This window comes from Seriola dumerili, unplaced genomic scaffold, assembly GCF_002260705.1.
Source record: "Seriola dumerili isolate Sdu_G_001 unplaced genomic scaffold, Sdu_1.0 BDQW01000138.1, whole genome shotgun sequence".
NCBI classification, from domain to species: Eukaryota; Metazoa; Chordata; class Actinopteri; order Carangiformes; family Carangidae; genus Seriola; species Seriola dumerili.
The window spans coordinates 11,980,045-12,000,418 of NW_019174393.1; the positions used below are offsets into that span (position 1 = coordinate 11,980,045).

Consider the following 20,374-nt stretch of genomic DNA (forward strand, 5'->3'; position numbering starts at 1 on the left):
CACACACACACACACACACACACACACACACACACACACACACACACACACAGAGTATTTACTAAATCCCTAAAAATAAGTCTATGCAGTCTGGTAAAACTCAAATATAGCTGAGAGGAAAGAGAAGCAGTCCAAGGAGTAAAACATAAACTCAATGTTGTGAGTTTATAGATGGTTAATGATCTATGATGCGTTCCATAAGCCCTCATGCGTTTATTTATGTATAGAAATAGATTAAGAGTGAGATGATGAAGAACAAGAGTAAATTCACTAAACTATGTTGAGTATAAAACTCATTACTGTTACAGCCTTAATCCAAGAAGCATTGCAAAAGCAAAAGCAAGCAGAGCTACAGTGACAAGCTCATGCTGTATATTGTTTTTAAATTACAAAACATGCATAGTTTGTTATTAGTTTTAGTATTGCATTTAGCACTTAGATTTCATCAGATTCAAATAACATTAATGATATTATGTCACTTTAAAGTAGCAGGTATTTTAAGCATTTGAAAGAGGAAAAAAATAAAGTCTTTGTCTCCCTGGCAAAGACACCACCATTTAATTAGGTAAGGTGGTGAGGGGGTTGATTATATCATGTTTTGGTCATTCTCTGTTTCACAGTTACTGCAGAAGTCACTATGGGCCTGGAATTAAACCCCAACCCCTGCTGGTAACATCAGTGTCAGTGAATGGTGAAAAGCCCGGACACTGTGGTGCTTTTTGTCTTTGGATTAAACCACAAAGCATTAGCCTTGCCAAAAGGTACCAGCATGTGCTCGTCTATCCCAGACTCTTCATTTCCCAGACTCAGGTCAAGACAGAACAAGAGCTTCTGATATCCTGACCTCTGCCTTTGTACCAGGGGGACCCCATGGGCCTTTTGTTTGTCAAGAATACTGTACGGCCCGTCTGAGCATGAGTACTAACATTACAGAGGTAGAAAAGTACGTTATGCATACTCTTCTGATAGAAATATCTGATTTAAAAGCACTTCTCTGCTTAATATACTGGCAGTGTGGCTGTCAGTTTTTCTGGACAGGCACAAAACATGTGTTTGACAGAGGATGAGTCATTTACCCTCAAATGAAGCTTACTACTAATACTAGGTAACATTAACAATGTACTCACAATAAGAGTACATGTTCACACAAGCGCATGCACATGTACTTTATTCCCTTCCCAATTACTTCACATGAAAACCTGCTTGTGAGTTGAGGATCTCCTTTCTCCTGGCTGCTTCTCCAAGGTTTTTATGAGTCTTTCCTCACAGGTTTGAGCAGCAGGCTTCCATCTCGCTCCTCCACCAGGAAACCCAGCTCCCTGAGAGCAGAGTAGTCAGCAGGGCCACGCCGTTCCAGATCGGCAACCAGCTCCTGGTTCTGCGTATTGTGTTCTAGGAGGTTCCTGATGGCGAAGATGGCCCACTGGCTGATGACTGGAGGCATCCAGTTAAGGACAGGAACATCAGAATTTCAGTTCAAGATAATAAACTACCTTGTGGTTCTTCCTGGTACTTTTAAACATGTTTTTTAGACATTAGTTGGTTGCCCAAATGAAGAGAACATCGATGGAAAAAATAAATGTAATTTAAAAAATACTAAAAGAGCTAGTAATTAGTAACAGCTAAAGTTCATAACTCCAACAGCAAGCAGGAACTTCAAGTTTAGTCAGGTGTAAAAATTATTTGTCATGTCCCAGTATCAGCTGAAATGTCTCTACCACTTTGAACCGATTTTACTGCACCTTAAATTACAAACAAATTAATGTTTAATGCTAGACATGAGCGTGTGCAAGCAGTTGTAAAACAAGATGCATTTACAAAATAAAATTCATGAAAAACTGCATATGTAAAAAAATAAAATAATGATTAAAAAAAAAAAAAAAGAACTTAAATGTAGACTGGTGGAGAACTTAACAGTGAAACAAGCAACATATGCCAAATGTTTTCAGTGTCCAACTCAGGATGTCAAGCTCTTGAGAACCTGGTATTTTCCTCAAGTTGCTGAGTACGCAGACAGCCCAACAAACAAACGAGTTTCACAGACAGGTTATGTTTTGTGATAGAAAACATTCTCAACTCACCCCTCTCAAGTTTCATGCAGAAATCCAATAAACTTTTTTTTGTTTGACAGTCTCTCTCTGAGCAGAAACAAACGCTGACACCTACATGAAAAAAGGAGGAAGTGGTGGGCAGTGTATGTGTGTGTAAGCATATATGGGAGAAGAGCATGGGGACAAAGGCTCAGCTCAGACTATTGACCTGGTTAAAAGACAGTCTGGCACAGTGCCCTCTTTTTAGCAAACTAATACCAACTGGTAACAGGATGCCCAGCGGAGGCTGGGGACGACTCAGCGGTTGAAGCTCAGTGAATAAGAGTATATTCTATAAGGGCACTGAAAGCACATAGTATGTATACTCCCTCCAGTTCAAGGTCATGCTGGTTTACATCAGCTGATGTACTAAGTTGCAGTGGGAGCAGAATCTCCACTTACAACACAGAGTTATCACTGTGTAAAAGTAGAGCAGTGCAATCTAATGCAAACCAATACAAGAGGGCTTCAATAAAATCATGTCTCCGAAGCTTACACTGTTCTGTTTTTGTTGACAATGTGTCAAAGAGATTCAGGTGTACACCAATTTTAGAGGACATAGTGGTGTTGTTGAACTGGATTGTGTCATATTGCCCCCCCCATGTATGCGAGTGGGGGCTGATAAAACATTACAAAGACATATCAAAATGCAATCTAATACAAAAGCACCACTGTGGTCTAAATAATTACCATAGTACTGAATTAATGTCTCTCACACAGTGTCAAGAAAAACAACATTATACACAAAGCAGTTCCAGTGTACTAAACAAACTCGACTTGAACGCTTCTCAAGACAAAAAGTAGCATTTACAGGCAGCCCAAATGACTAACACTGAATGCATCCCATCAGTTGACACTGTTGACCAGCTGCAGGCAAAGATGAATTGAAAGGTGGTGAACAAGGTTATGTTCAAATTTCAGCACGTTTGGTTGGCGAGCCTGCTCACACTGCAGTAATTAAAGCTTGATGTTATTTTTGGTCGCAAACTCACCAACCTTCCTGTGTAAACATGCCAAATCCAATCCTAAAAGTGCCAGAACACAAGACACGATGACTAAAATGACTTCTAAGCATAAATATGAACAATGAACAAACTTGCAATATATGTACATAGACACAGATGTGTCTGTATTTCCAGATCAGAAAAAGGATACATGGGTTGTTGCTGTCAATGTTGCAGTTGTCCAAGATGAGGGGAATGCCTTCCAGTTCTCTAACCTGAAGAAAACAAATTCAGTGAGATGTGAGAGACTTGTATACTGGTTCATGTGGATTAAATTTTGATTTCTCATCATAGCATTTAGCATTGCTTTTTCAACAGTTATGACAAATGGACAAACTGTTATTGACAATTTCTTTTCTCAACAAAGCTTAAGTGTTTAATTATTATATTTGTATATGCCATTATTTCCTTTGTAATTTTATCACTCCATGTATCAGGCCATTCTATAATGATTGGTCTGATAAAAACGACCTTGGGACAATAGAAAACTTGAAATTACATATATGGAAAACAAAGCAAGAAAAGGAAAACAAAACTTTTGATAGGCATTTTCTAAGCAATGGGTGAGAGTTGTATTAACAGGACCAATATGTTTTGCTTTTCACCACACAGGTCTGATGTCCATGCTTTGTCCATGCTGCTGAAAAAACAAACATACCACAAGCACAGATTGCCCATTTTCTATAAAAACTGAGAAAGCTCTCATCAGTACAATTAAAACGTAGAAACGTTTCAGGGAATTGTAGGATTTGGTCAAGCAGAGCAGTCTAGCTAGAAATCACTGTTTAAAGAGAAAACAAAGTAAGTACAAATTCATTAAGGAAAGAAATTCTTTCAACACAAGTGTCCCTGTCCTTAGCAGAGCCTCAGGTCAATGCAAAAGCAGCAGTGTGGTTGTGGGTTAGTCTGCGACTGTCACAACAGGGTGATCTGCTCTGTATCATTTGTCTGATTCTATAGGCTTAATTATTGTCTTTGCTTGCTGTTGCCCTCCTCTTGCCATTGTGGTTACCCTTCAAATATATTGGTAGGAGCACCAGAACACCACCAAGTGCTGAGTTTCAGAAAATGGAAATGTCATTTCAACTGTCAAAGAAACAAAGTCGCTGACTAACACAAGCACCCAGGTCTGCGTTTTCCACTTTCAGGATGACTGTCTGAAGTTGCTTACATTATGTCCAAACCCATACAGAGATGAATAACAAGCGACTGTACCCTGACTTCAGCCCGGTGCATGCAGTTCAGTGCTTTGCATGCACATCTTAAATTACAATCTCTCCCAAAGGTGAACAGAATGACATTTGGTTTACTGGAAGAGATCTTAGTGAAAACAGATATGGGGTGATTTCTGACCACTGACAGACCACAGATCAGCATCCATAAATATTATAGTGAGGCCAGCTGAGGGTGGCCATCCCACAGGCATTCCACAAATCTGTTTCTATTAAGTAGGACTGAGTCTATAATGTGCCATAGATAGAGGCCAACTCTTCCCCATCCACTTTATTATCTGTTTTTCATGTTAATAGTGAGATGCTGACAGATGGCGATGGAGACAAACTGATAAAACACGAGGGAGGGAATGTTTCACATTTCAGAGCAAAACCAAGCTGTTGTGTTGAAAGAACTCATAAGCTTGCAGCCATAGGAACACACAGCCTCATGCTCCATTAGATATTAGACTAATTTGCGGTCCTCAGTTATTCTCAGTCCTCAGGAGATCATGTGGTTTGATACAACAGCCCATTACTAGAACCTGCACTCTAAAGATGCCAATTTAGTGTAGAGATGGGTCTGTCAAAGCAAGACCATGGGGGCCTCCCAGACCTCTCACTCTCTTCTTGACCTTTGACCCCATTGTGTTAGACTGATCAAGGTGCTCACTAAATCTTAAGAGGCCCCAGATCCCATTTAGAGGAGGGACCCAGTGGATTAGAAAAGAAAAAAATGTGATGAATAAGTGCTGATGTGGAAAAAAAGTATCACAATTTTTAAAAAATATTGTCCTGAATCACAATTAAGGTTCTCTATACATTTCCTTTCTTTGAATTCCATATTTTTTCCAAACCCTAATTTCCAGACAGAATTATAACAAATAAACAAAGGGGGAAAAAGCAGCAAATCCTCCCATTTTAAGAGACAGAAAGCAGCAAAGCTTTAACAATTTTCCTTAAAAAATGACAATTAACAGCAATTAATTATCAGAATTGTTTAGTTATTTTTCTCTTGATCAACTAACAGCTTCTGCCCTAAACTATATATTCCTTGGCTTTGTTATATTACAATGGCAGTGGGTTTTTAGCCTCAGAAAAAGCAGATTTCATGCATGTTTAAGGACCAAAGAACAAGCAAATCAAAAAAAAAAAAAAAAAAATGTTTTTCTTTCTTGACCTGAACAGAAAATCTGTGTAAAACATATTTTCAATAATTTGGGCTATGTGGGTTATGTCCAACATGTTTAACTTTAAACATATTCATTCACATCCATCCATTCCAAACCTTCTTCTGGTTGTTAGTATTGCTGTGACAGAGGTTTCCTATCAGCCGGATGAGGTGAGCCTTGAAGCTGATGACAGGGGAATGGGAAGAAAAGTCTCCATCTCCACTGAAGGAGGAGAAGTTCTGAGCAGCGCTGAAAATATTCTTACTGGCCTTCCCTATGGCATGTACCTGCGCCAGGAGCTCTGCAGTGAACAGGTAAAGGGTGAAAAGCAGAAAAGGTAGAAAAAGAGAAAAAAAGACATTTAATTTATCCCAAGTTTAAACCATTTCAGCTAATTACAGATTATGATGGAATTTCATTTCTAGATAAATTTACTTTAAACATGTTGTTTAAGTACCCAATGAAATAATTTGCGCCAAACTTATCTGTATTTGAACTCTGTTGTGTCTTTTATTGCCTGTCAGCATGGAGGAGGATTGTGTGCAGGAATTGCATTTCTGTGGGTGATTTGATGAGAATCTGGATCTTGCGCAGCACCACTTAAAAAGTGCCTATGGTGTGCAGATGACATATTTACCCTAAGACAGCCAATTCTGACCAACAGACTCCAGTTGTGGACCCGGTCAGTGAGGTTATGTGAGTGTGTGTTTTCATTTACCAACAGTGGTCACTAGAAGGTCAGGGTGGTCCTGTAGGAACATGAACTGCCTGTGGTCTGAGGTCATCTCACACAGAACGTCCAGCAGACTAATCACTGTCAGTGCCTCCTGCAGGACCTACAGGGGATTACAACCAACAGGTGTCAGTCACACAAAGAAAGGATGCGAGATAATGCTATGGGGAAATCATGCTCTTTGGCAGTGTTAGTCTCAGTCTATTCCCCATTTTTAAAAAATGAGAATGTGGACTTCTAAAATACAACTGAAAAAATGTTTGCCAAAAGTTTCACATAGTCCAAGTACCTCATCACTGGAAGCAGAACCTGTGGCAAGTGTAAGCACAGCTCCACAACCTTTCTGGAAGGAATTAGCCAGGAAACGAGCCACGCTGGGTGGGATGCCACACTCCTCTGAGTCCTCCTCTCTTAGTTGGGCAAAGAGCAGCTCTAGCAGAGTAAGTCTGTAAAACACAAATCCGTTAGACACATCTAGATTATCTTTCACTATTAAACATCAGTCTTCTCTATCTGTACTAGGTAGTATTCTGTGACATAACTTTTCTGGGTATATCACTGGTTATTCTACAATATCAGAATCAGAACCACTAAAATCCTTAGTCTGGATTCAGGACAGTCCTTTAATAGTGATTTAATAAAAACTGTCTTTATCAGCACGTCACTTTCTGTAAGAGCTATAGGTCCATCATGACATCTTATTCATCTTTGTGCATCTGTCTGTCACAATACTAAAAGTAAAGTACCTTTCATGGTGAGACATCCCTGAGTACATGCTCTCCACCAGAGCTGAAGACTTGAGGAAATGTTGGGTTGCAATGAGAACCCTGTAAATTCATAAATACACCATGAAAACCTTATTAGTAAGTAGTAGAAAACAAGTAATACCTTGAAATGACACACAAACTATAAACTCTTTGCACATAGAAACTAATAATTGTATTGCATGCACCATTACAGACACAAACACTTACGTCCAGTCCAGGTCAGGCTGAGTCCTACAGAGCTCCATCACCCTGAGTGCAAGCTCAATGTTGTGGGGCTCAGACAGCTCTTCCACCTTGGCTTCATCCAGACATGTGTGGAGTACCATAGAGGCGTAGTTCACCGTCTTCTCATCATCAGCACTGAGCAGCTGCCTGTTCATACATGACTGGGTTGACTCATTGTAAGGACAAAAATTTATAATAAAAGAAGCATAGTTTAAACTATAATTCAAGTAGTTGTGTAAAATAGTGTTGTTTACTGATGTAAAAACATAGCTACTATTGTGTCAAACACACAACTTACAGGAGAAGATTTGGGAAGCTCAGCTGCCAGATGTCGTCTTTACACATTTGGTTTCCCACAGCTAAGTTACCGAGGAATTGGATCCCACAACGGAGAGCTGGACGACATGGTATAATTTAGATGAATGGGTTAATATTAAAAAAGGTTCTATTTAAAGATGATCAGATTTAATTAGGGATTATTCAGGACTTACGTTCAAATATGCCATCTCTGCACTCCAAATTTATGTTATGAAGGAAGCCCAGAACTTTAAGGGAAACATCCATAAAACCAAGCTCCCTAAATGAAAAATAGTATTAGATTATCTTGAATTTACTGTATGTTCAGTTGCCTCTTCATTTATTTTTTTGTCGAAGAAGATAAAGGCAGGTGGACATAATAATACAACATATATAACGCAACTTTATGCAATAGCAATGTAATAAAGTCAACATATCACATTGAATTCATATTGTGTCATAGTCTATGGTATTTTTTGAGACCATACCATTATTGGTCAAACAAATTACATGCCAATTATTTAACTAAGAATTTCTGTAGCTGAAGACCCCCCTGACATTCTATTATTCTTTCCCCACCATCTCAATAACACAGCACTGTATCTGGAATTACCTGAGCAGACTCTGGTTGCGTGTGCTCTGGACGCAAGAGTTCCTCTGGGCCCTGAAGCACTCAGCAATCAACTGCAGCTGCAGGGGGACAGACTCACTGTCCTTGTTGGCAGTCTGCAGCTCATCACTGAGTCTGGTCAGGACCTCCAGGAGACGGGAGAACGCCTGCTCCTCCACGGCATCCCTGAGAACACAAAGTTGACCAACAAAGACAATCAATGAAATGTGGAGTGAAATTAAGTTGAAGAGACCCTTTTCACAGTAGGCACAGGTGTGGCTAATAACACTGTTAATTGCTACTTCGAGCTTCAATAATTGCTTGGACAACAGTATATTTAACTATATTAGTTCCACCTGTGCTTTTACGGCTATGACAATTCAAAATGTCTGCTCTGAAAATGTAATTGAAAATATCTGTCGTCATTGTTAGTGTGCAGCAGAAGAGCCTCATTGCTTTTGTGTTTAAAAACTGCGGCAGTCATATTGCTGGATATACTTCTAAACCAACATTTTAGTGATAAAGTAACAGAATTAAATTGGCCTGAATAACGGTAGATAATGGACCATTCCGCTTATATTTGACAGTACGTAGTTAACGGCTGGACTTCAGGCTAGCTTAGCCGGTAAGCTAACACCCTCGGTTTCCGTTTAAAAAGGCAGTAAATTACTTTGTCCGCACCTGTATTCCCTGTCCCGTAACGCAGTCGTGAATGTTTTCAAAGTTTGCAAGTGCTCAGGGCAGTGTTTTTCATTCAAAATGCCAGCGATAGACGCTGAGAGGTCCAGGTTGATGTTGGTGACTGCTGCCATGTTTCCCTTCTTCATGCGTGTGGGCGGGACGTCCGGAAGAATCTCTAACACACTATTGGTTCAATCCAGGGCGAAGGCGGAGTCAGAGCATGTGCTGCTGTTTTCACACAGCTCCTTGCCTAAACTGCTGTCAGAGAGCAGGAGTGGAACATGTAATACTCGAAGTAGGAAGAAATTAGATGATATTGTTATTATTTTGGTAGTAAGGGGGTTAAAGCACTTTATTTGGTCAAAAATGAGTTGATTAACCCCTGCTAACTCCCCTTCCATTTCTGAGCAGTGTGCAATACTACCTGGCCCCATGTTATATTTCTAATAATAATCCGTAATAGCTCTGTAATTTGATCAAACACACATCCAAGTGCATTAGATGAACACTAGATGCATAAAACATAATACATTAAACATGTAATCAAATAATGTAAGACATATACTAAAATTTACCACATAAGCCACAGTAAAAGAAAATTACATTTATTGACAGTATAACATAAACTTGGAGTACATCCAGCCCTCATCATTCAACAATATCATCGCATTATCATCATTGCTCGTGCTATATTTAGTCATGCCCCATAATATTCTGCCCAATAATTTCTGAGATATAAGTGTTCTTCAGGCTGTAAATTGCAGCTGCACCCACATCTTAAATCAGTTCACCCAAAGCAATGTTTAATAGGTCTGAAGCTGAGACAAGTTGTGGGACAATTGTTGCAGCTGCAACAACAAAGCCACAGGACAGGCCTCTGGGATTTCCATGTAGTGTGGCGAATTTTCGATTACAGGATTTTCCTCCATAAGGTTGTCGCCTGTGTTTTCACTGGCTAGGCACAGCACAGCAGTGGTGAAAGACAGATCGATGTGGAAGAGAGTAGATTATGGATGGTAAGAGGTATCCACCTCAAGCAATTTGTCAGCTTTAAGATGAGGTACTCCGAGAACCAAACATTCCCAATATAGGATTCCCATCACTCATTCTTTGAGCAGAATAACTGGAAATATCCTCACAAACTGGAAGTGGTAAGGTATGATGGGGAATCGGAAGGGTTTCAGTTACAGGAAAAACAGGACATCCTATCAGATTTTAGTTATTCTGGAAACCTCAGTTATTCTAACTAGACGACGGCTGGTTTAGTCTGCAGTGGAAGCTCTCCTCAGTGCAAAACATGAACACAAATAACTGCGCCATGTCTGTATTATTCACAGATGGTCGAGCAGCCTGATGGTACAAAACAAAGTCGGTGTTGAAAGCAAGTCCATGGACGAATCATTTTATTTTCAAATGAAGCATGTTACATCTGGCGTGTCAAAACAGATGAAATGGAGCAAACATCAAACGGCTCTAGTCTATCATAGTGGCACTTACGACAACAAAGTCTGAATTCAAATTAAACACAGAACACAGTGGTTAAGGAGATGAGAGCTGGCTATTGCCTTGTTAATCTATGACTCTATTTAATTCCACTCTTATAAAAGGCATGTAACGTTCAACATTTCTGGGTTAGATGTATCATTTGAGAAATTTGTCTGTTTTGCTGCTTGAAAAATAACTTTTTAACCATGCTGGCAACGTGGCTCTATGGACGGCAATGTTGGAATGGTCGGTTGCACCATTAGTTTGGTCCACACTGAAATTTCTTAACAGCTGTTGCCTGTTCCTCAGAGGATGAATCTCCCTGACTTTTCCTCTAGCACCACCAGCAGGTTAACATTTTATTTTTTTTGTGATACTATCTTTTGAGTATGTCTTATTTTTTAATCTGTATGAATTGCGTTGAAATGACAAATACCTGTTGTAAACTAATGACCCGGATGGGATGGAAACTGCCGCTGTTAACTTGATTCGGTGCATCTGTGCTTGAAATCCTGCAAGCAACTTCATTAACCTTTGAGGCTTTTTTGTTAAATGTACAGCACAATAAACATGGCATCTCCAAATATTCAAACCTATACTTAAATAATAGTTGCCAAGTCATGTGTTGTATTGCTAATGCAGTATTTTCATCGCCTTCCTACCTCAGCTCAGAACCAGAACTCAGAGATAAAGACGTGGACCATGACAACGTTGCGATGGGAAATGACCCCTGACTTGACATAATTCATAGACACCTCCAACACAAGATCCCTGGGGCCAATGATAGGTTTCACCTGCTGAACAACACCTGAGGGGGGGGAGACACAGATCGAGATTAGTCACTCAAATTCAGTTTTCGCATAGATATACGAGAAGTAAATGATACGATAGTCCATAATAAGGGATGTGGTACGAGACTGACTGGCTGGTTGGTTCATAGTGATACTCTCTCCTCTTACCCATAATCAAGCCCTGGTGGGAGCGCTTCACCACGTCAAAGGAGAACTGCTCATCTGCAGCCACGATTTCAAAGAGAACATCGGTTGCGCCAGGGAGAAGAGCAGGGTTAGCCGCCACAGTTGTCCGCAGGAAAACTATTTCTGTTGGAAGAATCGGTTTGAAGTTTTTATTAGTCTGATAGAAGAAAACCACGGAGCGCAATCAGCTCTTCAAATCAGACATTTCCGCCACCATTAGACAATTGTTTTGTGGGTTGAAATGTGTAATTGAATCTCATGTGCTGCAGGTTGGTGGGCGGAAAGTTGTGTTTCATTGAGGCTGCAAACGATTTTAGAATTTGCTATGACAAGCTACTGAGTTAAATAATATAATACAGAATCCTAGAACAAATTCACACTGTCATCATAGACAAAAAAGGCACATTTCATACAATCATCACAAAGAATCACGTATGCAGCATGTTACAGCGTAGCCATCAGAAAGCTGCTTCTAAGAATTTTATTTCATTCCACTTCATCCTACCCTCTGGTCCATCGAAGTCTCTGAAGGTTGGCAGAGAGAGGACGGTGTGGGTGATGAGGTGGACGGGGTCCAGAGCACAGCCGATGTTGTTAGGTTGGCAGGCCTTAATACAACGCAAACCAGCTGAGACATCAGGTCTGGATCTGAGGGACAGACGGCCGTGATAAAAAAAAAAGAAAAAAGAAGAAGTAGTATGGAAGAGTTGAAAAAACAGGATTTATGACATGTGGCAAAAGAAGAAGAATACAGAAAATACGGATAAACACAATCTATACCCATGTACGGCAGCAATGTAAGAAAAACATTTGACCAAAACTGCACAGTTGAGTTGAGCAAGAAGAAACCTGGCAACACCTGAATAGCCCCATAGACCTCTATGGTTAACCAGGCGATGAGTGCCCTAAAAAGAGGCCAAACCCTGACTCCAAACCATGGAATCATATTTGTGAGGGTTCCCCAGTGTGAAGACAGTAGCGCTTTCAAACGTAACCTCAAAAACTGCTGCAAGAGCAGAGCCATGTAATTAGCAGCGAGCAGGTGAGTCCAAGTCGTTCGCTAAAAGCCGGACGCCAAAGCCACAGAGATGATTGTGTGGTATTACACACCAGTGAAATGCCAACCCAGCACAGGGTGTGTAAGAATGAATGTCATTTGATTTGGTTCAATGACATCACATTCACATTATAGGAGAAGGAAAAACAGTTTGACATAATCAGCAACAGAATCTGCAGAGATGCATCTGCAAATGACTGTATACACTTTCCAAAAAAGATACTATTAGTATCATTATAAAGCATTTCACTATTTCTACATGTATAAAATAATTCACTTTGCATTTTTTGGAAAAACAGGTGGTTATATAATCCAAAGATCTGGAAGAATTACAGCCACATATATTTCATATCTTTGCGTTTTCAATCAGCTCTATATGCAGCAAACCCAAAAAAACCACCAGGAGGAAAGTGGAACAGTGGAAAACACAGCTACTAGACTTTTGGTATCATTTACAGCAAATTAACTGATAACCACCCAATACCAACACTAGAAGCACCATCCATCATATGTGCTGTAATGCCGCTGCACCACTAATTGAGCCCCCATGCTGGCTGGGCCCCAGGTGCCCATAAATAAGTGCCACGCTTATTTTTCTTTCTTGTCCGCTAAGGCGAGGTCTGTTTGATCCTATGGTGAGGCCGCTTGGAACAGATCGTAGGAAAAATTGGTTTCTACATTAAAAAATGACCACAGCGGACGAAGCACGAGAGTAGTGGCAGAAACCATTGGCGGTGTGTGTATGTGTGCTCAGATATTAAAGAGTGAAAAGCCATTTTTATCTGTCACTTTTTAATTCCAAACACATAGAAAGTACAAATAAAGGGAAGCTGCCGCAGAGACATGAGGTAGGACTTAATGCATATGAACAATATTGACACAGTGTTGTAGAGATCTTCTGCAGTTAATGAGCCCCATCTAGTGGTACGTGAAATGTCCTAGTATCCCAAATAACAACTGCTCCATCATTTCCTAGAATAAATAAAACAGCTGAATTTCCTACTTTCCATCCAGAGCATAATGGCAGTTAATGAGAGACAATTTCACAGGCCCCATGTGGTCCAAAAAATGATGAGCTGGAATAGGAAAAACAGGGTATGTAACAAATGGATACTGAGAAATAAGAGAGAGCGGTTAATTTAGTAATAAAATGAACTCATTTTTTAAATAAACTACGCAAATTCACTAAAACAGACTTCTGTAGCGTCATGTTTGAGTATATTAAGAAGTGTTTTTGGCAGAATTATAGATTTGTTGCTTATTAACTGCAATAAAGGGTGGATGGAAAGCCGGAGCTATAAAGGAAAGGATGGATGAAAATGAAAACCATACATCAGTGGTGAATACAAAACGGGAAGTATCCCTTTCGGTTTCACAAGGACTGTTAATATGGCGATGTTCTCGAGGGTCGGATGGGCTGCTCGTGTGTGACAAACACAGCAATCTTGGCCATGTACAGATGCGCCGTTCCATAACGAATCAGCCTCATCTCCACGGTGAGAAAGAAGTCCCGGGGCTCAGACAAGACGCGGCGCAGTGAGATCACTCCCCCGTGGGCCTGCTGCTGCGCGATGAAGTATCCCTCCTCGTCTCCGGACACCACGTTCAACAGCATCTGGTCTCCCGGGACGGAACTGGAGGGACCCATCCGGAAAACGTCGGCGGGGACGGGAGTGTTGGTGGGGAAGCTGACGTTGTAGAAGGAGATCCTCAGAGGAAGCGAGAAACACGACGCCGGATCCCGCGTGAACTCGCAAGTTACGCGCTCGCAACGGCTGGAAGGGACAAATGAAAGGAAGTGCTCATTGGATGGAGGGCAGAAATGGCTGCACACACGTGGGGTAGACGCTAAAAGAGGGAAAAGACTGAGAGAGGCAGCAACGAATGAAAGCTCGAGAGAGTGAGAGAGGAGTTTGTGACGGAAAGCTGCGGGCAAATGTCAACAGTGCGCCGAAATCAAACACAGGGAGATATGAGTGAAACAAAGAATGAGTGTAAAATGAGAAAGATGACGGATGACGGAGTCTTGACACTAAACTACAGCCGAGTAAGATGCATCATGCACAGCTCAGGGGCCAATCAACCGTTTCATTTCAACAGCTGGTCATAACCAAGCAGCCATCAGCGCTCACCCCTGTGCTGCTTGTCGGAAGTTTGGAGGACACTGGAAGGACAGGCAGCGAAACCCTCCCTGGACGTTGACGCAGCTCTCAGAGACAGAACAGGTGTGGCTCCCTGCTGCACATTCATCAATGTCTGAAATCACAGGAGGAAAAAAAAAAAAAAGATGCAGGAACAGGTGCATTTTTACTCCTTGTCAAACTTTCTTCATCATTCCTAAGGTTTGATTCTGAGATGCTTTTTAAATAGGTAAAATATGGAGATTAAGGTTTGTCTGCTGACCTTGACATGTGCGTCCATTGGGGGTGAGTGTGTAGCCAGTGAGAGGGCAGGTGCAGTAGAAACTTCCTGGGGCGTTGGAGCAGCGATAGGAACACACATGACCTCCAGCAGGCAGAGCACACTCATCAATATCTGAGAGGAGAGCAGGACAATGGCAGGTTAGTATCACAGATAAATATAGTGTAGTGAGCTGATGATCGCAACAAGAAACTAGTCATCAACTAGTATTCCACCCACTAAGCACCATAAAGACCAACAGTACCTTCGCATGTTATCCCGTCAATGTCACTCAGCTGGTAACCACGGCGACAGTAGCACTGATAGGAGCCAAAGACATTGGCACATTCCTGGCTGCAAGGGTTGGCCTCACACTCGTTCACATCTGTAGGGAAATGTTTCTTTACAACTTAGAATTTGTACTTCATCAGCTCACAGGAGAATTCCTACTTCTGACCGGGTTTTTCTTTTCACTGAATGAATTAATTCAATGAAAACACAGCTTACCATCACAGTTTCTGCCATCATGGGACAGTTTGAAGCCAGTGGTGCAGCTGCACTGGTAGGACCCCTCTGTATTCTCACACTTGTGGGCGCAGAGCCGTCCGGGATAATGCCTGCACTCATTGATATCTGAAGATCACAGAGGACAGGTTATGAGTGATTAGAAAATATATAATACGGATGATCTCAAAATGCAAACTCAGATTAGAATTGAGACATTTGTGAAAATCTAAAATTCCACAGTTGCTGCATGAGAAAAATGTTGCTGTCTGTCTTTTCTTTATATGCTTTGGCAACACACTGCTATTGTCCATAACCGCGATATTAGAAAAAAAAAGAAAAAATAAAGTAAAAACATAAAAAGATATCATGTTAATAATACATAATGATAATATTGTGATGCCAGATGTTAGGCCTTGTGGATCTTTTGTTTATTAGTTCATCTGGTTGCCTTTTCACTATCCAAGTGTAATTGGGTTTTTGTACACTTTTGTACATTGGTACAATTTTTTACCCTCTTCACCTCGATACACTCATATTTGTGACAGTAATACTATGGACACTCTCGTGGGTCTGAAATAAAGTTTGAATTGAATTGAAAAAAATGTATTTCGTGCCACTTTGTTCTCATCAACTCACTTTAATTTAGTCACTTTAATTGTTTTTCATGGACAGTGATAAATACGGTACCTTCGCACAGTTTGGTGATGCTGTTGAAGATGAAGCCGATTCTGCACTCACAGCGGTACGATCCCACGAAGTTCACACAGCCGTGCTCACCACACACATTACCTGTGCGACACTCATCTACATCTATGAGAGGAGAGAGTGGAATAACATGTCTTTAGATTAAAAGGAATTAAGGTCAGATACAATCATCTATTACATCTGAAAATACAATACTGGAGCAAATACGTTTATTGTGACAGTATCTACCTTCACAGCGCGTGCCGTCCTCGGTTAGGTGATAGCCTCGTCCACAGGTGACTGTGTTCCTGCGACAGGTGTACGAGCCTATTGTGTTGATACAAGTGTGGCCAGGCAGGCATGGGCTGCTGCGGGCCACACACTCATTTATATCTAATGAGACAAAAAAAAAAAAACCGTCAGCAGGCCAGCTCACCTTTTACCTGTGGGATGTTTTTACTGGAGAGTGACACCAAACTCACCGATACAGCTGCCGGCGGCGTCCTGTATGTAACCGTCAGCGCACCTCTCCTTTGGGTGGCAGCGGAACGAGCCGGCTGTGTTTGTACATGAAAAGTCTGGTCCACAGTTATGGATCCCCAACGCACACTCATCAATGTCTGGAACATGCGAGATGATTCATGGCATAAATATACCGTGCATAAATGTTGAACAAATATTCTATATGAACATATTTTTACAACTGGATATGAAGAAAGTATAATTTAAGGATTAGAAGGGATTTTTTTTGGCACTCTCATGCCAATTTAGACCACCTATATTGTGATTTAGGGTTTTGTTTTTATCATTCCTAGAGTGCTAATGCCTTGTTACCTTGGCAACTGTTGTTTTCTTTGAGATCATACCCTGTACCACAGCTGGTTTCCCTCTGACAGCGAAAGGAGCCCTCTGTGTTGATGCAAAACTGGCCGAAGATGCAGTTGTGGCCTCCCGTCACACACTCATTAACATCTGAGGAGAGAGAAATCCACTCAAACATAAGTCTATCCATCTATATCGGCCTATTTGTATATTAGAGCATTTTCAGTAAATTGTGCTGTTACTTTTTTGTTTCTATAGCTCATTTCAACTGTCAGATATTATTTAAGGTGTAAGCGATAAAACTGGAGATTTGTGGTGAGACCATGCCTCCATTTACACCACTTACCCTCACAATTCACTCCATCCTTTTGCAGTTGATAACCATCGTGGCAGGTACATGATCCATTACCTACACACAGCTGGGAGCAATTGGAGTCTGAAAACAGCACAGAGACAATTGAAGACGTCTGTGTCCCAGATCGCAGGAATCGTGTCACTGTCTGATGGAAGACAAGGTCCCACCGAGAGGCTGGCGCTTAAACCTATTACGGCTCTTACTATAAACGAAGGAGATCACATTAAGATGTGACGGTGTCAAACCTTTACAGGAGTCCAGTGTCTCTGGAGGCTTGGTAGTAATGCTGGCTTTAGGCTCGGCTGTCGCTGGAACTGTAGAAAACACAACAGTCACTTTACAACCATGTATGACTCCTTATTTTTCTTAGTACAGCGAACACAATCGAATTCCCAGCATACCTGAAGAGGACAGGGGTCAAACACCTTGTCACACAATGCAACTCCAGAGCTCTCGGCGTGCTCTTATCACTCTGGCCTTTGCTCTACATGAGCAAGACAGTGATTTGCTTTTCTTGACAAATAGAGTGTTTTTGCAGATCTGCAAAATCTGTGCTTCCCACTTGCTTGTGTTTTTTCACCTGAAGCCAGCTAGGTGACAAAAGCTACAAGCCATGACAAGTCCCCATTTGGCAGGGTGTCTCCAGCTTAGCCTACTACTGACTGCTGCTGTGACCTGGTCTGTCTGTCTGTCTGTCTGTCTGCCTGTCTGTCTGTCTGGCTTTTTGGGAAGCAATCCGGTCCACAGCTGCCACACCAAGGTCATTTATCCAGCCCTCGTTGTTAATAATGCTGCTTTCTGCTTCTAAAAACGCTGTTTTGATGTGATGCACCTACTGTACTTCTTTAATCCTTTTCACCCTAAACACATGAAATGTATGAAGTCTCCATTGTGAGTGTCAAGGTTTTTGCTCCCAGGGTTAATAAAATCATATTGTGCTAAAAGCCTTTTGGCACCTAATGTGTTGATTGTTTCACAAAGGCCTCCGTTGACTTGAGTCTCACAAACATGATAAGACGAGGAGCTAATCAAGAAACAAAAGGCTGAAAAAAAGAAGGATAATCTGTTTTTTTTTTGTTTTTTTTACCCTCAACATTTCGTTTGACGTCCGCTGTTGTGTTTTTGCCACAGCAGGTTTCAGCTGTGTGTGCACACTGTCTCCCCAGCAACAGGCCCTGCAGCTCGCAGCTCGAACCCCGGCCCACTGCCATCAGGCCGAGCATACAGCAGTCACAACACATCTAAACAGGGAGACAGTAAAAAGAAAAATGTGAAAAGACATCATACTCTCAGAGGAAACACACACTTTGGGATTTATAAGCGCCTGAGTGTGCTGTCTGTATGTAAGAGTAGGGAGGTGTGAAAATGTTGATGACATCAGGAAGAGAGAACCACCTTCGAGATTTCAGTTTCCCAGGGGTCTCCTTGGAAGAAGGGCCTCTCACAGGCCCCTTGACTGTGGGCCAGTTTGATTCCATTGTCACAGAGCTTGTCTAGTACTGCTGCTGCACAGCACTGCTCCTGGGCGATCCTGGACAGAGACAGCAGAAATTTAGCATGAGACCTCATCTGGAACAGAAACTGCACTCTGTGCTCCATGAGCAGAGAGTCGGATAAGAAGCGTGTTAAGAAATGCTTTCTGTTTACGTCAGATACAGTTGATCAGCTGACTGCCAGTGGATTTGTGTTGTAATACCTTGCATACTTACTTGCACAAAAGTATATAAAACAAATGAACCATAAACACTGTTGTAACTTTTATGACCTATTTCTATGAGAAAATGCTTCATTTGGCTTTGGACTAAATTCTCTTTCCAGTCCCTCTCTTCCTGCCTTTCCTTGGCAAATGTTCCCTCCTCTGACCTCCATGTGTTGACCAGGTGTTGCTCTATTTCATCAATCACCACCTCTATGTTTTTAAAGTCAAACAGGGCCCTTGGGTGTTAAAAATGCTCCAGGGGGCCACTTAACGCCTGTTCTTACTATGTAGTTATTATGTGGCAGTCCTCCCCTGTAGCGGGATGGCTGGCTGAGGGGCTGGGGAGACGATATGGGACTTACAGCCCTGGGGGGATTTCCTGCTTTTAAAGATACCATCACAAACACTGGCCTACAGGATACTCACATTTTCCAGTGCAAAATTCCACACATCCACTTGAAGATGTTTCTGTATCAAGCGTGACACAATAATGTTTTTGTTGTTATGTATCGGTTACAAAACTATTTCATACCAATCAATAATGCCAGTGCGGTACTTTGTAATGATCCTCATGTGTTCCCTCCCTGGAGCTCCTGTACTGACCCTTCTTTGGCCCCTGGACTCATAGACTGATCACTTAATCCCTGTGCCAGATCCTCAGTTTGAAACCACTGTTAACATTTCTTGTTGGGAAGTCGATGAAACAACTACAAAGAGACACGAAACAACCAAAAAGGCATCTCTTTGGATCTGAGCCTTCTGCTCTTATGTCTGTGCCAAAGGGGCCCGTTGGTCTCATGATCTGTCAATGCGAGCCGCGTGTTGAGGCCCTCCAGAGCACCAAGGTTGTTGGAGAAACCAGGTGTTGCTTACCTGCAGTTGTGGGAGGACGAGATGAGGGGGAGAATTGTACAGTCATGTCCTCCCAGGGCGCGATCCCTCCCATCCTGACAGCACTTTTCTACAGTAGGAGGCTGAATCTCTGCAGTGTTGGAGTGATGGTATGGGGATTAGAAATAGACAGCAGAAGCATGCATGCAGCACAGTGAATGGAAAAAACAGCAAGGCTGCCCCTGAGTGCCAGTGCCTGACTCAGATTTAATTTAAATGGGCTCACACTCTCAGAGAGACAGTTTATGGAAAATAGGCTCTAGCTGGACTTCCACAGCACCTTGTAGGTTGGGCTATAATATTCTCAAAATTAAATAAGCAATCATACGCAATTTAAACCACGTAGTCTGAAAATGTGTTCAGATTCTGCACCTCAATGACAAACTTAGGCAATGTTCTTACCTTCTCCATGCAGAACTCCGTACAAAGAGAACAAAAGTATAGTCCACTGCGCCATCGGACTCAAGTGTCCACCGACAAATTCTCAAAACTTTACGGTTAAATGATTTAGTGAAATGATTAGAAATGGCGGCTGAATCACGGCAGCGCACGGTGCGAGCCTCCTGCTGAAATCTGCTCCGTCAGGAAGGAGAACATCTCAGTAACAGCGACACTGATTCTTTGAGGGTTGAGATTTAGGGGCGGTGAGGGCGGGGTGGAGGGAGCCGGGTTTAACTGGATGACTACAAGTGGCTTTATCAATGCCA

General features: G+C 41.7%; 2 protein-coding genes across 2 annotated transcripts; both read right to left on the reverse strand.

The window, feature by feature from the left end:
- atxn10 (ataxin 10) lies at positions 1 to 8,933 on the reverse strand. Its single transcript, XM_022749836.1, has 11 exons — positions 8,791 to 8,933; positions 8,113 to 8,295; positions 7,694 to 7,779; positions 7,501 to 7,597; positions 7,185 to 7,349; positions 6,957 to 7,037; positions 6,500 to 6,656; positions 6,196 to 6,313; positions 5,594 to 5,778; positions 3,246 to 3,309; positions 1 to 1,434 (listed from the first exon to the last, which is right to left on the reverse strand). Exons 1-11 carry the CDS (start codon positions 8,919 to 8,921, stop codon positions 1,250 to 1,252), a joined length of 1,452 nt encoding a protein of 483 aa, XP_022605557.1. The 5' UTR covers positions 8,922 to 8,933; the 3' UTR covers positions 1 to 1,249.
- A 504-nt stretch (positions 8,934 to 9,437) lies between these two features.
- fbln1 (fibulin 1) lies at positions 9,438 to 20,238 on the reverse strand. Its single transcript, XM_022749451.1, has 17 exons — positions 20,070 to 20,238; positions 19,650 to 19,758; positions 18,473 to 18,608; positions 18,165 to 18,318; positions 17,323 to 17,391; positions 17,069 to 17,158; positions 16,735 to 16,872; positions 16,383 to 16,520; positions 16,150 to 16,293; positions 15,904 to 16,026; positions 15,217 to 15,342; positions 14,975 to 15,094; positions 14,713 to 14,844; positions 14,442 to 14,565; positions 11,758 to 11,900; positions 11,235 to 11,375; positions 9,438 to 11,083 (listed from the first exon to the last, which is right to left on the reverse strand). Exons 1-17 carry the CDS (start codon positions 20,122 to 20,124, stop codon positions 10,944 to 10,946), a joined length of 2,082 nt encoding a protein of 693 aa, XP_022605172.1. The 5' UTR covers positions 20,125 to 20,238; the 3' UTR covers positions 9,438 to 10,943.
- Between the last annotated feature and the right edge of the window lie 136 nt (positions 20,239 to 20,374).

Coding starts and splice junctions, on each gene's coding strand:
- atxn10 (XM_022749836.1), bottom strand. CDS start 8,921: ATGGCAGCAGTCACCAACATCAACCTGGACCTCTCAGCGTCTATCGCT. Junction 8,296..8,790: donor TTACGGGACAGGGAATACAG/GTGCGGACAAAG, acceptor TTGTGTTCTCAG/GGATGCCGTGGAGGAGCAGG. Junction 7,598..7,693: donor CAGAGATGGCATATTTGAAC/GTAAGTCCTGAA, acceptor CATGTCGTCCAG/CTCTCCGTTGTGGGATCCAA.
- fbln1 (XM_022749451.1), bottom strand. CDS start 20,124: ATGGCGCAGTGGACTATACTTTTGTTCTCTTTGTACGGAGTTCTGCAT. Junction 18,319..18,472: donor GGGAAACTGAAATCTCGAAG/GTGGTTCTCTCT, acceptor CTCCCTGTTTAG/ATGTGTTGTGACTGCTGTAT. Junction 14,566..14,712: donor CAATGGACGCACATGTCAAG/GTCAGCAGACAA, acceptor CTGTGATTTCAG/ACATTGATGAATGTGCAGCA.